The following is a 20361-nucleotide window of genomic DNA, read 5'->3' as shown; positions in this document are numbered from 1 at the left end:
CTACCTATCCTTCTTCTAAAGGAAGGGACTCAGATGAAACAGAGATTAGGAAAGTACTGAGAATAGCTAGTGAAATATTAACACAGGTAGCTATTAGACCTATTCTTTTCATCGATGATATAGGTAAACTCTTCATCCTAGGTGCAGAAGTCTGCTTCTAATAACACTTTGGGCTGTTCAAGGGTCTTTCTACTGAAAGGGCATCAGTAGCTTCACAACATCCTGGAGAAGTAAGCATGGATAGAAGTAGGAATGGACAAATAAATGGCATGTCTCTAGTCAGTGAAATGGAAATACATCATATGGCCATGATTCAAGTCTACAAGCTCCATTCTCCTCTCTCTATTAGGCAGTGACAAGTCTGAGTAGGGGCAAATAAACACAGAATCATTTAAAAGTTCACAATCTTTGGCTTGTCCAGGCTCAGTTCCCAAGTGAGGTAGTTTAGAAATGAAATATTTGATCCAAACCAGGTAAGGCAAATGGGTGGGACATTGTAGGATCCAGTTTTAAACGCTCTTGGTTTATGTTTCTTCTGATGTCAGGACTGCAGCAAAATGGTCAGAGTCCTAACATCCACTTGAGTGAATCTCAAAGGAGAAGTCAGGCAAGGTCAAGAGGAACTGACCCCTGGAAGCCTTGGAGACCCTTCCTAGCACTCAGGTCCAGCAGAGTCCTGGATTCTCTAGAAAAAGGGTCAGCTTTTGGGCTATGGCATCCAAGTCATTTATGCTGACATACTGAAACATGTTGTTTCCATCAACAAAATAGTGTCTCAAGAAGTGCTGGGACACACACTTGTGCAGCTTACGGACCAGGCACAGAAAGGATACTGTGAAATTTTTCCAGTCTTTGGCATGTGGGTACTTCTTACAAGTCCAAAACAGAACCATCTTAAGATGCTGAGATGTGATGATAGGTCTGTTTCCGGGACACCAAACATCCTCTTTCATCTGCCTCAGGACCTGGAAACATGTCTTTCGGCAACCACCATCCTCATCTATCCCCTCCATCACCATATACTCAGCTTGAGAGAAGTTCAATTGCCAGTGGAAACTGGAGCAAGCCATCAGGCTAAACCCAATTGACTTAACACATTCTGCTTTCTCCTGAGAAGGCCACTGCTTCAAACATGGAGACCACCAAGCCTTGTCACACCATTGGTTGAAGATCTCAACCACAGGAACCAATTCTACTTCTACCTGACATACTGATGTCTTTATCTCTAGTCGAACTGTGGAACCATAAGAGTCTAGTAGGTTGGCTTTTCCTTATTCTGAAGATAAAAGTGTCCTTTAGTTTCTTCCATAGGAAGAAAAAGCTTCCTTTAGCTTCTTCCATAGGAAGAAAAATAATTATATCAATGTCCTGCAAATATATGAGAGATCAATGCGATGAGTGGGTGTGGGAACTGGCTGCTATTACTCATGCCCATTCCCTCTGATGTGATGTGTAGATCATGTCAATTCTTATTCATGAACTGCATGCACAGATACCATCTCCTGTCTTATGGAGACCACTGCTCAGAGCTGATTTAGAAGACATGGTACAAGGCAAAGAGCATTAACTAAATTCAAAAGCTTGGAGATCAAATCACATGTGGGATCTTGGGAAACTCATCTAAACTCCATGAACTTCAATGCCTGCCTCTGTAAATTGAGTAGTTTGGATAGATGAGCTCTCATTCCTTTCCAGATCTTGACCTATAATTCTATGATTTCACGTGCTAGTCAATTGTAAATGTTTCTTGATGCTTGGCTAAAGGCCAAAGAGCAGCTCTGATTTTAAATATCATTAAAATCAGCAGGAAACCAAGTATCCTAAGACTACAGTGATTGTGCAGGAATTCCAAAATTTTGAGTCAAAAGCAATGACATCCAGTCCCTTCTCCAATCATGGATTCCATCTCCATATCTCCAATGAATCATTGAATATCTTCTTAAAAACTCTAAATTCAAAGGAACTCATTACTTCTGAAGTAACCCATTCCAGTTTTGAACATCACTAACCATGAGGAAGTTTATTCTCTACCTTAATTGAAACCGATCTCCTTGTAATATCCAAACAATGCTTACAGTTCATTTTTGCAACTGGCTCCATGTGGCTGGGAAGTTGGATCACCTCTACCTGCTGAGAGGCCCTTTGCTAAGGACTAAGGTTATGCTGACCCAATGAGATCCAAAGATTGATGCAAGGGGTTTTCTCACAATTACGCATGTCAAGCAACCCATATGTCTTATCTGAAAGTTGACCCCATATTGGCCAATCAGGTGACTTCTTCTATATTCCTTTGATTGTTAACAGAAATGAGGGTGGAGTGGGATATCTCTTTTTCTGATTCCAGGGAATTGTACCTATTTGCTCTCCCTACCTTCCCAAGTTGGTATATGGGGTGCTCAGGGAAGTGTAGTATCTCTGGTATGGAGGGCTTGTCATGCCCTCCTAGGGCAGCTCTCCAGCCTCTGACCCTCACCTGACACCCAGCTCTCAGTTGTGGCTCCCAGTAGCTGCTAGCATGCGGCAGCGGCCACACCCCGGGCAATGGCTTCAACAGGCAGGCTAAACCTTATGAGGGTAGCCTTTGGGTCATCGACCCCTGGTGAACTAGGGCTTTGCTCACCCAGCATGTGAAGACTGCTTCGGCCAAACAGATGGAAGAAACCAACAAGAAGGTTCAACGGCTGAGAAGGAGATGCAGCAAAGCACTATGGAGTGCTTAGGGCATGTTGGAGGACAAAAGACAACACGGCCATCCAATGCAGCTGAGGAAGTCTTCAGGTGTAATGACCTTTCATGCCACTGGACCCAGGCTTCCAATGCCAAGAGAGTGGAACTGTCTCTGTGCATCGACTTTTCCACTTAAATCTCTTTCACGCACAAGTGTCTTTGTGCACACTCATCTATCATAGATGAAAATGCACAAAGACAATCGTCATCCTCGGTTACCAAGAGACTACGACTACTATCCTTCTTCTGGACTCCTTTAAAACTATTCTACAATAATCTAGACTATCGAATGTTTCTCTCTTCCATCATAAGTTATAAGATGGAATAAGCAGTTCCCCTCAAGGTTTCCCACCATTTTCAATATAGCAAACAAATCTTCTTGGGTGAATAGCTCATCCTCTACTAGATCCTTCAACTCATTTTAAGGATGAAATTATTATTACCCAAAAAATAATGTTATCATTACCAAAAAAAAAATAATGTTATCAATTGAACCATTTCAGAATAAAGAAGGCAACAGAATAGGTTCATATAAAAGAAGTCTTTCATAACTTCTATATTATTTCTCCAGAATTCTTCATCTTTTTCCTCTTTCTGTCCAAGTTATCTGTAGTATACTTTGATGACAATATCACATTTGATTTTGCCTCAGTCGACTTTTATCCAAAAACTTACCATATTTTACCACCACTTTTCTATTCCTCAGTTTCTTCACAAGTTCATCTTATAAATATAGAACATTATTCTTCCTTCCTTATTTCTATTACATATTTTTAATAAAGTATAACCTCTTTGGTTGTATTCTGGTCCTGACTCCCATCCCACCAAGTCTTTGTGTGAGACTGTGAGTTTTATCGAGGTTCCTTTCTTGGATTTTCCCTCCTGTGAAATGCTGAACTGTTCTTCTTTGTTTCAGCTACTCTCTGGGGTAGTGTTTGGTAGGTATACATAGGCAGATTTCTTCCTCCCCTCTATTTTCCATTTAAAGCTCTTATGATTAAATTCCCATGGTTCCACATTGGCATATGTTTTACTCTGCTCATGTTATATACACTCATCACTGGTCAGAATCTCATTATTCTATTGTAACAAGCACTCTTTTAGGGTTATTTTTCCCAATTTCAACTAAGTAGATTGAGTCCCCAATGGGTAGCTAACTACTTTTCCCTTAAGGTAACCCTGAGGAGTGGGAAGTTCTATGACTGTTGTCTCAGTATGATTCCTATTAACAATTATTCAGCCAGACAATTAGCTATTAGAAAATGGTATTTACTAAGGTGGTATAGTAAGAACAGGTGGCATAAAACATTTCTCCTCAAAAGCCTGAAATACATTCTCCCATAAGTACACACAGAGTCCAGGGGAAGAATGGGCTTAATCTTAGAGTATAATGAAAATGATGCACATAGAGCACATGTGGCCAAGTGGTCAATTCAGAATTCCTGAATTTGGGAAGCTATTTTCTCCTTTTGTGGAATTCTTATTAAGTTCCCCTTAGGAACTATATAGCTCTCTTCCAGGCTCTAAGGGCCAGTGCCCTTATAGAATCCTGAGGTACCTGTTCTTAAGGGTTCAGTCTATCTCTCATCTTCTAATTAAATATATTTGTCAATGGGTCAAATTTCTACACTGGCATGTTCAAAGGCAGGAAGAGGGTGCTTAACATTACCTCTGGACTCATTCCCCCTGGAAATTGCCGAAGCTCAACTACTTAGTTATTGAACTGAAAGTTTCCAAAATGACTTGCCATGTTAGACATTGCTCTACAGGTTTTGAACTGGTTCTCTTCAACCAATAACAATATGTTTTATGTGTAGCATCATCTGCTTTCATCCAATTATAAAAGTACTTCATTTCCCCAAAATTGATTAAGGACTTGTTCTTAGCTCATTTATATCATTGATTGCTTCTATGGAGAAATTGGAGCTTTTTGTGCCAGGAATCCAAGTTCTATTCTTAAACATCCATTTAACCACTTATTTACCTAGAAATCTGTCTTCTTCTTCTGAAGTTCTTACTTTCAATCATTTGCAATAATTAAAATTTGACTTATTACCCTAAAATATTTAGTTTCTTGTCTAGGAGTTCATATTCCCTAGAAATGATTTCTGGAATCCTCCTATTTTCATTCATACCTACATAAAGCACAAGAACTTAGTAGTGGGGATTCAGTCTGACAACTTGTAGGAGGGAGATTCTCCATCAAATATTGTATATATGGACCAGGAATTTGACAAAGTTGCCCATTGTTACTACTAGGTCAATAATTAGCTACCTCAATAAAGCTACTAAAGGGAAACTAAGTGATTCAGTGGATAGAGAGCCAAACCTGGAGACCTGGAGGTCCTAGGTTCAAATATGACCTCAGATCCTTCCTAAGTGTATGATCTGGGTGAGTCACTTAATTCCTAGTGCCTAGCCATTACTGCTCTTCTGTCTTGGAAACAATTTACAGAACTGATTCTAAGATGGAAGGTAAGGGTTTGTTGTTTTTGTTGTTTCTAATAGAGCTACCAAAACCCTTCTTCCTTTGATCCTCAATAATTTGGCCACAAAATTCCTTTTCCGTATTCCAGTCAATTTGGTCCACTTGCTGTCCTTTTTGCATTCCTTAACTTTTGCTTATGCTGTTCCTCTACCTGGAATGCTCTCTTCTCTCCCCTTTATTTTGATCCTACCCATCATTAAGGACTCAATCTGAATGAATCCTTCTAAAATCATTCTAGCTTCTAATGATTTCTCCCTCCTCTAAACTTAGCTCCATGCCAAGCATTTGTCTCAAGGCAGTACATAACTAAATGCCATTTAATTTGCTGTTGTTTTCCATAGTTTTCTAATTGTTTCCATTGGAGGGGGAGGGTCTCCCTGTGATTTCCCTTATGGCAGAGCCCATAGCTCATTTTTTGTATCTATCTCATCCCTAGACAAGCACAAGGAAGAGGACAGAGTAGCAACAGGGAATATGTAATGAAATTACATACTATTTTTAAAAATATAATAAGCATGTTTTAGTCTTAATACAAAGTAACTCTCACCTTATTTCCTATTCAATTTAATATAATCCAACAAGCATCTACTAAGCAATGACTATATACAAGGGTACTATGCTACATATAGGGAATACAAAGACAAAAATGAATTATTCCCTGCTTTCTAGGCGCTTAGATTCCACTGCTTCTCTTAGAGACGGAAGCTTTAAAAATCTTAAGAAATAAAATAATACCATAAGACAATAGTATAAGAGATATCACAAGACTTTAAGGGTAAGCACCAAATAAGTACTCTGGAAGAATTTCAAAAGAGAGAATATAGGGGACTAACCACAATGTGAAATGGGAGAGAATGGGCATGGATTTTAGGCAATTTATCCCCACTACCATGAAAAAAAAAACAGTTGAGAGCATTATGCCCTACTGGATCATGAAACAAAAATACGAACTCAGAATGATAGAATAATCACAAATAACAATGAAGTTTAAATATCTGCTTTTTCCAAATTCCCCATATAGGAAGTTTCTGAGGTTCAAGGAGTCATCAAGGAGAAGAGGCAAATTGATGACTATTGTGTGTCGATTATGCCGTGCTTATTCAGAGTTGTGTTCTGGCTTTATCAATGTTCAAATTTAATTTCAATTAAAGTACTGGCATTGAGCCCCAGGGTTTAACATTGTTGAATTCCTAAGCTGTCTTAATAGCTCTGTCACTTCCTCATATTCTTGTTTTGGCTTGCAGCCTCCCATTATGATATCTACAGGTCTAGAAGCTCATTATTCACTTATTTATATTGTGCTTTCAGTTCCCAAATCACAACTTGTAAACTTAAAGCCCTACACTGTTTAAAAAGCTCTGTCACCTTCTTAAGTATTCTCATCCTGATTTAAAAGTCCAGGGCTATGAAATCCAAACATTCAGTTTCATGATTTGCTACTGAAAACTTAGATTCCTGAGCCAACAACATTGATAAATTTTCAATTCTAGACCAATAATTTTTGGGTGCTAATGCTGTTTTGTTAGCATTTTTGCAATCCAGCCATGTGGACTTCAGCTCCTTCTCCATGCCATTTTGACTAAGATATTCCCATGAGTTTAAAAGGAAGGTAAATGGCTTCTAGGTCAGGGACCAATAAGATTAAGGATTGAACCAAAGATCTGCTGGAGATAGTTCTAAGCAATGCTGAGATTTTTAAATATTCTATGTACTCATTTATGCCCCAGAAATTGGAAGTCACTAAAGGTTAGGGGTTGATTTATTATTTAATTGGTTCCTATACTAAGGAAAGTGTTAATAAAGAAGATTAAACTTAAAGGTGTATGTGCATACTTTTTAGAATCTGGTAATTTTATATTTTCCTTTCTTTGCTCTATAAACATTGCTTGAGTTCAACAGAAGTGCAATAGAAGATAGAAGACCCAGGGAATGAAATCATCACTGCACTAGAAGCCTAATGACTCTATAGATTAATAACAAAAATAGCAACAATAATAATTGACATCTATATAGCACTTTAAGGTTTGCAAAGTACTTTATATCTATTATCATTTGAGCCTTCAAAGATATTTCCTAGACTAGACACTTTCTCTGATTTTCCCAACTCCTCAAACCTCTCCAAAATAAGAATTCTACATGAGATGAAACAATTTTATCTATCTCCATAGACCAAGAAACCAAGAGCCCTAAGAATGTTACAACTCAATAAACTAATGGAGAAGGCTAACCCCTAACCTTTCACATGGTTACCTCATAACCCTTCCCTGATGGCTATGACCCTCTGACAGCGCTGCACAAACTAACCCACAGGTTTGCAATAGAACACAACTCTTCCTTCTCCTCCCCTGTGTCATGGAAAACTGCTGGGAGCTGTCAGGTCACAGTGTCTTGACAAGGTCACTCGTGGATGCCAAGAGGTCACAAAGTGGCTCTTTGGCAGGATGGAATTGCCCACTTAGCCCCCTCTGCATGACTTCTCTCATCAGCATCCCTTACTAATGGAATTTATATGATTGTTGTCCTCTCCCTAGTCTCAGAAAAAGCAATATAAGAGCAAAATGCTTGCACACTATTTCCCCAAAATATTTTTAGACTCACAAAACCAAGCCCAAAAGATTATTATGGGTTACCTTTTGCTTAGGTACATAATTCCCAGCAAAAGCTGTACCCACAAGCCAAGCCCAGAATATCCCCTACTCTCCCTTTACAGAAAGTCATTCTCTTAAAGCCAGTACATAAATCATTCATAAGGAAAGACTTGTACAGGTACACCAAGCTCCACCATGCCTCAGTGACTTGATTGTACCAACCAAAACTCCCCTTGAGAAACTCCCTAATAAACCCTGAAAAATGATCAGGCTAATATTAAATCTGAATTGTGTTCTCATTACCTCTCTGATCTCTGAACCTCACTGCTATAATTTTTGAATTGTCTCTAGAATTTGATTGATTATCTATTTTTATTAAAGGTAATAAGTGATTTTCCTTGATTGTCTGTAAGTTCAAAGCTCCTCACAGGTTAATGAGAAAATTAAGCCACCTGTGATGAAATCATTTATCTTATGTAGAACTTTTGTGTTTCCTGTCAAAATAAATAGTTACCATACAAATATATAGAATGATCTCAGAATGTTAATCAAACAATTTGTTAAAATTTAAAGTATCATTTATCTAATTATCTTTACTCGAACATGAAACTTATCTGTGAGTAAAAAAAATAGGTATAAAAATAAAGGCCAAACCTGGGCATGGTGAAGCAGCCACTCCATGCAGAGCATGCCCCAGACAGAAACATATACACAGAGCTGCCTTCAATCTCTTACTTCGCCTATCCGCTCCACCAACAGAGGACCCCTGGAGCCACAAGTGGGGCTAGACCCAGGCCTGTGGAAGAAAACCAAAAGGTAGAAGCTTGGTTTGGCTAGGATGTAAACACAGTAGCAATCTGTGTGGCAACACTGATAAGTCAGAGAAATAAAGAACAAAGGGAATTGGGGCAAGTAGCCTGCATGGATAAAGTCCTTCACCAGGATTTTAGGGATGGGAATTGGTGTCCAACTAGGACTAGGTTCTGTTATCCTAGAAGTCACATAAAGCAAAGATTAAGGGTGGTGAAACATAAATTACCCAGTATGGAAGGAGAGTAGACTGGTTTTCAGATCCAGCCTCCAAAAAAAACCCCAATCCAAGGAGAAGGAACCAGAATATAAATGACAGGAGAATATGAGGGGCGGGGGGGGGGGGAAGACTAAAATTACTAAAGCTATTAGAAGGGAGAAAACTAAGTTAAAGACCTTAAGCACAAACAGATAAACCAATAAGGATAAACCAATATTAATGACAGAAGGGAATAGGAGCAGTAGATCAGACGAATACAGATATCTATGAATGATATCATAAGACCATAAGGCAAAGGTAAAAAAAATACTAAATGAGACAGAGGAGCCTATAGGTAATCAAGAGAGCATAGATATGCTCAGGATGCAGCAAGATATTCCTGAGCTGCTTAACAGAGAAAGTCAATTTGTGAAAGTATACTTTATGACCTAAACAACTAACTAAGCAGTCTATAGAACAAAACATTTGAATGAATAGTGACAAATCTCACTAAAAGAGAGAGAGAGAGAGAGAGAGAGAGAGAGAGAGAGAGAGAGAGAGAGAGAGAGAGAGAGAGAGAGAGAGAGAGAGAGAGAGAGAACAACTCTTTGGGAATGCAAATACAAAGGAGTAAAAGATAATCTTGAAAAAAAATTTAATAAATTATCACCATACAAGCAAAACACTGCTCTAAAAGACAACGTGCACAGCAATAACTTGAGGATTTTAGGTATCCCAGAAGAATATGACAAATATAAAAACATAATATTACAAGAATTTGTAAAAGAAAACTATCCAGGTCTCTTAGAACCAGGGGGCAAAGTGATAATAGAATGCATTGGTCATATAACTCCAAAATTAAAACTCCCAGAATGATTAGAGCAAAAATCTAGAGTTTCTAGGTCAAAGAAAGAACATTATGAGCAGCCAGAAAGAATTAAAGTACCGACTTCCGGTTAAGATGGCGGCTTAGAGAAAGCTGAAGTTCAGATCTCCGGAAAACCCTTCCCGACCGATCTCAAACTAGAAGCTCCTAAGGCGCCGAAATTCAAAACGATCAACAGCACAGACCCTGGGAACCCTCCTCCTGGACCTGGACCCGGTTCAAAAGGTACGGCTCCCCTTAAAAGCCAGAACCCGAGATCCCTCGGACCTCAGGGGTAGGAGCGCAGAGTCCAAGGCTCCCGGAAGCGGCAGCCGCGCCGGGCTCAGAGAGCAGGGTCTGAGGAACAACAACCCTCAGGGTCTTCTACCCAAGTCCCAGTCCAGGTGAAAGTTACTGCCTGGGGCCTCCGCTGCAGAGAGCTGGTCAAAACAACAGCAACCCTCAGGGCGGGCAAGACAGCCTCACGGGCTGGATCCTGCTATCCAAGTCTCAGTGAAAGTCTGTGCTCTCGGAGCTTGGGGAAGCGGCAGCCCATCCCCCCGCAGGCCGACGAAACAGCCTCACGGCCAGGGATTCTGAAGGCAACTTCTGGAAATCGAGCCAGGGGGAGAGTGTGGCCTCGTGGTCCAACCCTTCCATTCCAGTTCCAGTGAGGCATATTCAGTTTAACCCAGGGAACGCTCATAGAACCAACATCTGCCCAGGACTAAAGCCTCTGATCACCAGACAAAGACAAGAAAAGCCAATCCTCCACGTTCAGAGATGACAAACTCCACAGAAGCACAGAAGCCCCAAAATACCAAGAAAAATAAGAAGAAAGGGGCAACTCTGGACACATTCTATGGAGCCAAAATACAAAATACAGAGCAGATAGAAGAAGATATACAAGAAAATTCTCCAAAATCCTCCAAAGGAAATAGAAACTCTCCACAAACCCATGAAGAATTTGAATCAGAAAGGACCAAAAAGATGGAAGCCCTCTGGGAGGAAAAGTGGGAAATGATGCAAAAGAAATTCACGCATCTACAAAACCAGTTTGACCAAACTGTAAAAGAAAACCAGGCTTTAAAGCAAGAACTAATAAAGCAAAGCCAAAACACCAAGAAATTAGAAGAGAACATAAAATATCTCACCGACAAGGTGATAGATCTGGAAAACAGGGGGAGAAGAGAAAATTTAAGAATAATTGGACTCCCAGAAAAGCCAGAAATAAACACCAAACTGGACATGGTGATACAAGATATAATCAAAGAAAATTGCCCAGAGATTCTAGAACAAGGGGGCAATACATCCACTGACAGAGCTCACAGAACACCTTCTACACTAAACCCCCAAAAGACAACTCCCAGGAATGTAATTGCCAAATTCCAAAGCTATCAAACAAAAGAAAAAATCCTACAGGAAGCCAGAAAAAGACAATTTAGATATAAAGGAATGCCAATCAGGGTCACCCAAGACCTTGCAAGTTCTACTCTGAATGATCGTAAGGCATGGAACATGATCTTCAGAAAGGCAAGAGAGCTGGGTCTCCAACCAAGAATCAGCTACCCAGCAAAACTGACTATATACTTCCAAGGGAAAGTATGGGCATTCAACAAAATAGAAGACTTCCAACTTTTTGCAAAGAAAAGACCAGAGCTCTGTGGAAAGTTTGATACCGAAAATCAAAGAGCAAGGAATACCTGAAAAGGTAAATATTAAGGAAAGGGGAAAAATGTTATCTTCTTTTACTCAAACTCTCTTCTATAAGGACTACATTTATATCAACCTATGTATACTAATATGTGGGGAAAATGTAATGTATAAATAGGGGGTAAAGAAAGACCAAATAGAATAATGGTTCTCACACAAAGATTCACAGGGGAAGGGGAGGGGAAGAAAACTCCTATAAGAAGGAGAGGAAGAGAGGGGGGGGGGGGTTTACTTAAACCTCAATCTCAGGGAAATCAACTCTGAGAGGGAAAAACATCCAGATCCATTGGGATCTTGAATTCTATCTTACCCAACAAGGGTAAGGAGAAGGGAAAACCAAGGGGGGGAGGGGGAGAGGGAGAACAAAAAGGGAGGGAAAGAGAGGGGGGAGGGGGAGGGAACAAAAGGGAGGGACTAAAAAGGGAAACATCAAGGGAGGGGACAAGGGGGACTGATTCAAAGTAAATCACTGGACTAAAAGGTAGAGCCGAAGAAGAAAAGGTTAGAATTAGGGAAGGCAATCAAAATGCCAGGGAGTCCACAAATGACAATCATAACTTTGAACGTGAATGGGATGAACTCACCCATAAAACGTAGACGAATAGCAGAATGGATTAGAATCCAAAACCCTACCATATGTTGTCTTCAAGAAACACACATGAGGCGGGTTGACACCCACAAGGTCAGAATTAAAGAATGGAGTAAGACCTTCTGGGCCTCAACTGATAGAAAGAAGGCAGGAGTGGTAATCATGATATCTGATAAAGCCAATGCAAAAATAGACCTGATCAAAAGGGATAGGGAAGGTAATTATATTTTGTTAAAAGGGACTCTAGACAATGAGGAAATATCATTAATCAACATGTATGCACCAAATAATATAGCACCCAAATTTCTAATGGAGAAACTAGGAGAATTGAAGGAAGAAATAGACAATAAAACCATACTAGTGGGAGACTTAAACCAACCATTATCAAATTTAGATAAATCAAATCAAAAAATAAATAAGAAAGAGGTAAAAGAAGTGAATGAAATCTTAGAAAAATTAGAATTAATAGACATATGGAGAAAAATAAATAGGGATAAAAAGGAATACACCTTCTTCTCAGCACCACATGGCACATTCACAAAAATTGACCATACATTAGGTCACAGAAACATAGCACACAAATGCAAAAAAGCAGAAATAATGAATGCAGCCTTCTCAGGTCACAAGGCAATAAAAATAATGATTAGTAATGGTACATGGAAAACCAAATCTAAAACCAATTGGAAATTAAACAATATGATACTCCAAAACCGTTTAGCTAAAGAAGAAATCATAGAAACAATTAATAATTTCATCAAGGAAAATGACAATGGCGAAACATCCTTTCAAACCTTTTGGGATGCAGCCAAAGCGGTAATCAGAGGCAAATTCATATCCCTGAAAGCTCATATTAACAAACAAGGGAGAGCAGAGATCAATCAATTGGAAATGCAATTGAAAAAACTCGAAAGCGATCAAATTAAAAACCCCCAGCAGAAAACCAAATTAGAAATCCTAAAAATTAAGGGAGAAATTAATAAAATCGAAAGTGATAGAACTATTGATTTAATAAATAAGACAAGAAGCTGGTACTTTGAAAAAACAAACAAAATAGACAAAGTACTGGTCAATCTAATTAAAAAAAGGAAGGAAGAAAAGCAAATTCACAGCATTAAAGATGAAAAGGGGGACAGCACCTCCAATGAGGAGGAAATTAAGGCAATCATTAGAAATTACTTTGCCCAATTATATGGCAATAAATACACCAATTTAGGAGAAATGGATGAATATATACAAAAATACAAACTGCCTAGACTAACAGAAGAGGAAATAGAATTCTTAAATAATCCCATATCAGAAATTGAAATCCATCAAGCCATCAAAGAACTTCCTAAGAAAAAATCCCCAGGGCCTGATGGATTCACCTGTGAATTCTATCAAACATTCAGAGAACAGTTAACCCCAATACTATACAAACTATTTGACATAATAAGCAAAGAGGGAGTTCTACCAAACTCCTTTTACGACACAAACATGGTACTGATTCCAAAACCAGGCAGGTCAAAAACAGAGAAAGAAAACTATAGACCAATCTCCCTAATGAATATAGATGCAAAAATTTTAAATAGGATACTAGCAAAAAGACTCCAGCAAGTGATCAGAAAGATCATTCACCATGATCAAGTAGGATTCATACCAGGGATGCAGGGCTGGTTCAACATTAGGAAAACCATCCACATAATTGACCACATCAACAAGCAAACTAGCAAGAACCACATGATTATCTCAATAGATGCAGAAAAAGCCTTTGATAAAATACAACACCCATTCCTATTAAAAACACTAGAAAGCATAGGAATAGAAGGGTCATTCCTAAAAATAATAAACAGTATATATCTAAAACCAACAGCTAATATCATCTGCAATGGGGATAAACTAGATGCATTCCCAATAAGATCAGGAGTGAAACAAGGATGCCCATTATCACCTCTACTATTTGACATTGTACTAGAAACACTAGCAGTAGCAATTAGAGAAGATAAAGAAATTGAAGGTATCAGAATAGGCAAGGAGGAGACCAAGTTATCACTCTTTGCGGATGACATGATGGTCTACTTAAAGAATCCTAGAGATTCAACCAAAAAGCTAATTGAAATAATCAACAACTTTAGCAAAGTTGCAGGATACAAAATAAACCCACATAAATCATCAGCTTTTCTATATATCTCCAACACAGCTCAGCAGCAAGAACTAGAAAGAGAAATCCCATTCAAAATCACCTTAGACAAAATAAAATACCTAGGAATCTATCTCCCAAGACAAACACAGGAACTATATGAACACAACTACAAAACACTCGCCACACAACTAAAACTAGACTTGAACAATTGGAAAAACATTAACTGCTCATGGATAGGTCGAGCCAATATAATAAAAATGACCATCCTACCCAAACTTATTTATCTATTTAGTGCCATACCCATTGAACTACCAAAATACTTCTTCACTGATTTAGAAAAAACCATAACAAAGTTCATTTGGAAGAACAAAAGATCAAGGATATCCAGGGAAATAATGAAAAAAAACACATATGATGGGGGCCTTGCAGTCCCAGACCTCAAACTATATTACAAAGCAGCAGTCATCAAAACAATTTGGTACTGGCTAAGAAACAGAAAGGAAGATCAGTGGAATAGACTGGGGGAAAACGACCTCAGCAAGACAGTATACGATAAACCCAAAGATCCCAGCTTTTGGGACAAAAATCCACTATTCGATAAAAACTGCTGGGAAAATTGGAAGACAGTGTGGGAGAGACTAGGAATAGATCAACACCTCACACCCTACACCAAGATAAATTCAAAATGGGTGAGTGACTTAAACATAAAGAAGGAAACCATAAGTAAATTGGGTAAACACAGAATAGTATACATGTCAGACCTTTGGGAGGGGAAAGGCTTTAAAACCAAGCAAGATATAGAAAGAATCACAAAATGTAAAATAAATAATTTTGACTACATCAAACTAAAAAGCTTTTGTACAAACAAAACCAATATAACTAAAATCAGAAGGAAAACAACAAATTGGGAAAAAATCTTCATAGAAACCTCTGACAAAGGTTTAATTACTCATATTTATAATGAGCTAAATCAATTGTACAAAAAATCAAGCCATTCTCCAATTGATAAATGGGCAAGGGAAATGGATAGGCAGTTCTCAGATAAAGAAATCAAAACTATTAACAAGCACATGAAGAAGTGTTCTACATCTCTTATAATCAGAGAGATGCAAATCAAAACAACTCTGAGGTATCACCTCACACCTAGCAGATTGGCTAACATAACAGCAAAGGAAAGTAATGAATGCTGGAGGGGATGTGGCAAAGTAGGGACATTAATTCATTGCTGGTGGAGCTGTGAACTGATCCAACCATTCTGGAGGGCAATTTGGAACTATGCCCAAAGGGCGACAAAAGAATATCTACCCTTTGACCCAGCCATAGCACTGCTGGGTCTGTACCCCAAAGAGATAATGGACACAAAGACTTGTACAAAAATATTCATAGCTGCGCTCTTTGTGGTGGCCCAAAACTGGAAAACGAGGGGATGCCCATCAATTGGGGAATGGCTGAACAAACTGTGGTATATGTTGGTGATGGAATACTATTGTGCTCAAAGGAATAATAAAGTGGAGAAGTTCCATGGAGACTGGAACAACCTCCAGGAAGTGATGCAGAGCGAGAGGAGCAGAACCAGGAGAACATTGTACACAGAGACTAATACACTGTGGTATAATCGAACGTAATGGACTTCTCCATTAGGGGCGGTGTAATGTCCCTGAACAACTTTCAGGGATCCAGGAGAAAAAAAAACACCATTCATAAGCAAAGGATAAACTATGGGAGTGGAAACACGGAGAAAAAGCAACTGCCTGAATACAGAGGTTGAGGGGACATGACAGAGGATAGACTTTAAATGAACACTCTAATGCAAATACTATCAACAAAGCAATGGGTTCAAATCAAGAAAACATCTAATGCCCAGTGGACTTACGCGTCGGCTATGGGGGGTGGGGGGGAGGAAAAGAAAATGATCTATGTCTTTAACGAATAATGCTTGGAAATGATCAAATAAAATATATTTAAAAAAAAAAAGAAGACAAAAAAAAAGAATTAAAGTACCAAAGAGTCAGTCAAAATCAGACATGATTTAACAGCCACATCTATAAAGAAGCAGAGAGCCTAAGATATGATATTCCGGAGGGCAAGAAAATTAAATTTACAAGAAGAATAATTTACCCATAAAAACTAATTATAATCCTATAAGGATTAGGGTTGGATGAAACCTTTGATGAAATAGAAGTATTTTAATATTTATGTTTTTAATAGCTGCATAGGAACTTTGAATTACAAACACAGAAGTCACAAGAATTTTTAAAATAAACATAAGTGAACAATCATAAGAAAATAAACAAGTTTAAATTTATATTCTAATATGGGTATTTAATATGTTTGTCCCCCTCAAAGCTCTATCAACATCAGAGATCAAGTCAAAGCAAGTTAACACAGTTTGTGTCAGCCACAATGCAAAGCCCTGAGAATACAAATACAGGTAGAAAGAAAGATGGTCTCTTCCCTCAAGGAGTTTACATACTTATGAAGTAAGAAAAAGGGAATGGGGAAGAGAAGTTTGGGAAATGATGCCAGAACAATACAGCCTAGAAAGGAATAAAGATATGGTTAACCTGGACCTCCTCCTTAAAATGGAGATTCTGTTAAGTCAGATGTACAAGAATATGTCATTCCACAACTGACAAATGGTCAAAGGATATGAACAAGCAATTTTCAGATGAAGACAACAAAGTTATCAATAATGTTATCAAAAATAATCAATCATATGAAAAAATTAGAATGTGAGGGCTTTGAGAGCATGGACTGACTTCCTTTTTTATATGTATTTCTTGCTTTTAGCATAGCGTTTTATACATAGGAAACACTGAACTCTTTTTTTCATTTCAGTCATCAAAGGCCAATAATACCTATGAAGTCCAACTTATCTGCTTAGATAATATCTCTAATTTATCTTGTTTGTTATTCATGCTTTATTTATGCATAGACATCTGAAGCTCCTTCTCTTTTCAGACATATTATGTTCAAGAATTATGAGTCATGGGAGAGTTAGGTAGCACAGAAGATAGAGCTTATGCCCAGAGTTGGGGGAAATCTGGATTCAAATCTGACCTCAGACACTTCCTAGTTGTGTGACCCTGGGCAAGTCACTTGACCCCAATTGTTTAGCCCTTACCAATCTTCTCCTTGATTCTAAAACAGAAGATAAAGGTTTAAAAAAAAAGAATTATTGGTGGCACTTATTATTTCTTTCTTCAAGGGAGGGACCTATTTTAGCTACTCATGTGGAGACAAGGATAGCCATCCATACCAACTGATGATCAATAACCACCTACAGGGAAAGTCAAGCCAACCCAACTGAATTTGTAAGGCATCTGACTTTGCCACTAAAGCCTAAGGACCAGGAGACCTTTCTCCCTGAACATTGCCAACGTGTTTCAGCTGCCTTCTCACTCTGTTGTAACTTCCCTCAGAATCTGAGATCTCCTCACCCTGAAGCATCCCTCTTTTCTGGTCCCATTGTTCTACTGGGGAGTTATTTTCAGTTCTTCTATGTTGAGGGAGGGCTTAGACCCATTATCCTTCCTTCATTTTCCTCCTCACTTCTGCTTCTTTTTTTTTAAAAAGTATATATGTTTATTAAAATGGACCATTGTAAGGCTTAAGAGTCAGCCTAAGGAAAATAAAAACAAAATGGACAAAACTTTACATATGGCTAATGGGATCCATTGGCAAGAATAAATATTAATTGTGAAGATCCTGATCTGTCTTCCTCCAAATCTGCCATCTATGTTTTATAGTTGGAATTTATTTATATAAAAATAATAGGAATCCAAGAACCACCAAAAGATGCTCACCAAAATGCAAGCATCTATAAATAATATTGCACTTTGCCTGCTGGCAAGAGAGAAGATAATTAGGCTAAGGTGCCTAAGAAGAACAGCATCAGTATGCTCCAGCTTCACCACCATGTTCCCCCATCTCACGACACTGCTTTTTATGTGTAGTTTCACCATTACATTGGGAGAAGTTCCTTGTGGGTAGGACTTTTTTCTTTTTTAATATTAATATGCCCAGCTCTTGGCAGAGTGCTTGGCTTGTATTCTGATTGCCTAACTGCCTTTCCATCTGATTTGCTCCTGAAAACTTCTAAATATGTTATATGAGTTCCTTAAGATCAGAGGCTGTCTTTTTTCCATTTGTATTTCCCATTCTTAGCACAATGCCCTGTACATAGTAAGTACTTAATTAATGCCTCACATTCATTTATTCATTGTTTTAAAATCATTTTTCCTCACCATTCCTAAGATGATCCCCTTCTGACTTCTTTCCTCAACAAAGTTTAACAGTGCCGCAATAGCTCTGCTTGCTGCAAGATATTACTGACAGTAGGTGAAGTACAGAATTCACAAAAAGCTTAGAATCCAGTCCTTTTGCCAACCTTCAGACAACAGTGAGGAATTAGAAAACTCAGTTCCTCTTCTAAAGGAGGTATTTTTATTTTCTAAAATCCAATCCAACACTGAATTAAAACTCCTGGGATATTCTGTATCACAATAGGAAAGTCCACTGGACTGGGAGCAATGAAACTAGGTTTCAAGTTCTGGACATAATGCCTTGTGGATGACCTTGGTTAAGTCAGTTAAGCTTTAGAAGGATCCCCCCAACCTCACTAGTGCTATAAAGCTAAAAAAATCTATATAAAGACTACTCCCTATACTGTTTGGGTTCTTTAATTTCTTCCTTGTTGTCTGTTGCAACAGATCATAGAATTCAAAGAGTATGAAAAGTAATATAAGAAGCAAATTGTAAGAAAATAGTAAAAATAGAACTCTAATTTGGGTGTTGTGTTTTTGTAGTATTGTCATAAAGATCTTTTCTGTGGTTTTGTTGTTCAGTCATTTTTCAGATGTGTCCAACTCTTCGAGTCACCATTTGGGGTATTCTTGGCAAATATACTGGGGTGGTTTGCCATTCCTTCTCCAGGTCATTTTATAGATGATGAAACTGAAGCTAACAGGTTAAAAAACATGCCCAGGATCATACAACTAGTAAGTGTCTAAGGCTAGATTTGAACTCAGAAAGATGAATCTTCCTTTTTTAACTCTTATTTTCTCTACAACAGAAGAGCAAGGGCTAAGCAAATGGGGTTAAATGACTTGCTCAGGAAAGGTTTGAGGCCAAATTTTAATCCATCTCCTCCTGATTCTAGACTTGATGCTCTATCCACTGTGCCACCTAGCTGCCAGGCCCACTGTTCCACATAGCTGCCAAAAACATCTACCATATTCTAAACTGCTAATTTAGTTGTCATGTGATATCTAGGTTTCATGACCTCAGAGGTCATATAGACTGATCTGTTCCTGAACAGAAACCCCTCTTAATATCACTGACAAGTGGTCATCCAACCACTCCTTGAAGACTTCTACTTCCTAAGTCAACTCATTCTACTTTGGAACAGTTCTATGTCCTCTACCAAATGACAACCCTTCAAATACTTTAGATTAGTTCTTATATGTCTACCCAAGATCTAAGGTTCTTCCTAACTCTTTCATTCCACTCTGGGTTCACTCTTGACTCCCTGGATTTCTTTCTTCTCCATGGCCAGCAGCCTTCTCATTTTGAAAGATTGCTCTGTCCCTGTGACCCCTTCCTCTGATTGATCAATTCTTTCTGGAACCTCCATTTTAAGGAAAGTGTCCTGGTAAACCATGTTCACTCTTTCCTTCTTTTCTGAATTCTACTCCTGATTCTTTGAAGACTTCCTCCATCATGTCCCTGCTTGGGAACCTCCTGCCCCCTCCTTTTCCACTTCCTTCTATGTCTCTGTTGCCCAATTACAACATAAGCTCTTTGAGGGCAGGAACTGACTTTCTTTTCACTTGTATTTGTATTCCCAGAACCGCCTGGTACAAGGGAAGTATTTAATAAATGCTTCTTAACCTGTTGACTTCCTAATTTTAGATATGGTATGATACAGGGAAAGTACATAGAAATACATAATCTGGATGCTACCCTTCTATTAATATAGCCCAAGATCACACTTGCTATTTTGGCTACCATAGCACAGTGTTGACTCATATTGAGCTTACAGACTCCTGGATCTTTTTCCCATGAAATATTAACTAGACACACTTCCTGTGTCTTGAACTTATATGATTGATTTCTTTGAACCCAGGGGTAATGTTTTGGGGATATTTTTGTAACTTTTAATTCTATTTAATTTATTCTATTTAATTTAATCTTATTGGATTTAAACCAGTTTTCTAAACAATTAAAATATTTTTGGATTCTGATTTGGCTAACATATTGGA

At 38.4% G+C, this 20361-nt stretch overlaps 1 protein-coding gene across 1 annotated transcript in view; it reads right to left on the bottom strand.

Annotated features, from left to right (window-relative positions):
• Nucleotides 1–659: 659 nt before the first annotated feature.
• The window catches only part of LOC130456892 (protein mab-21-like 3), a 166592-nt gene continuing 146890 nt past the window's right edge, over nucleotides 660–20361 (bottom strand). Inside the window, exon 2 of the mRNA XM_056814612.1 lies at nucleotides 660–1234. Coding sequence (XP_056670590.1) covers nucleotides 660–1234 — 575 coding nt within the window. The remainder of the gene's footprint in view (nucleotides 1235–20361) is intronic.

This window comes from Monodelphis domestica, chromosome 2, assembly GCF_027887165.1.
Source record: "Monodelphis domestica isolate mMonDom1 chromosome 2, mMonDom1.pri, whole genome shotgun sequence".
Taxonomy (NCBI): domain Eukaryota; kingdom Metazoa; phylum Chordata; class Mammalia; order Didelphimorphia; family Didelphidae; genus Monodelphis; species Monodelphis domestica.
The sequence above is the reverse complement of the archived record's forward strand: the minus strand, read 5'-3'. Positions and strand labels throughout refer to the sequence as shown.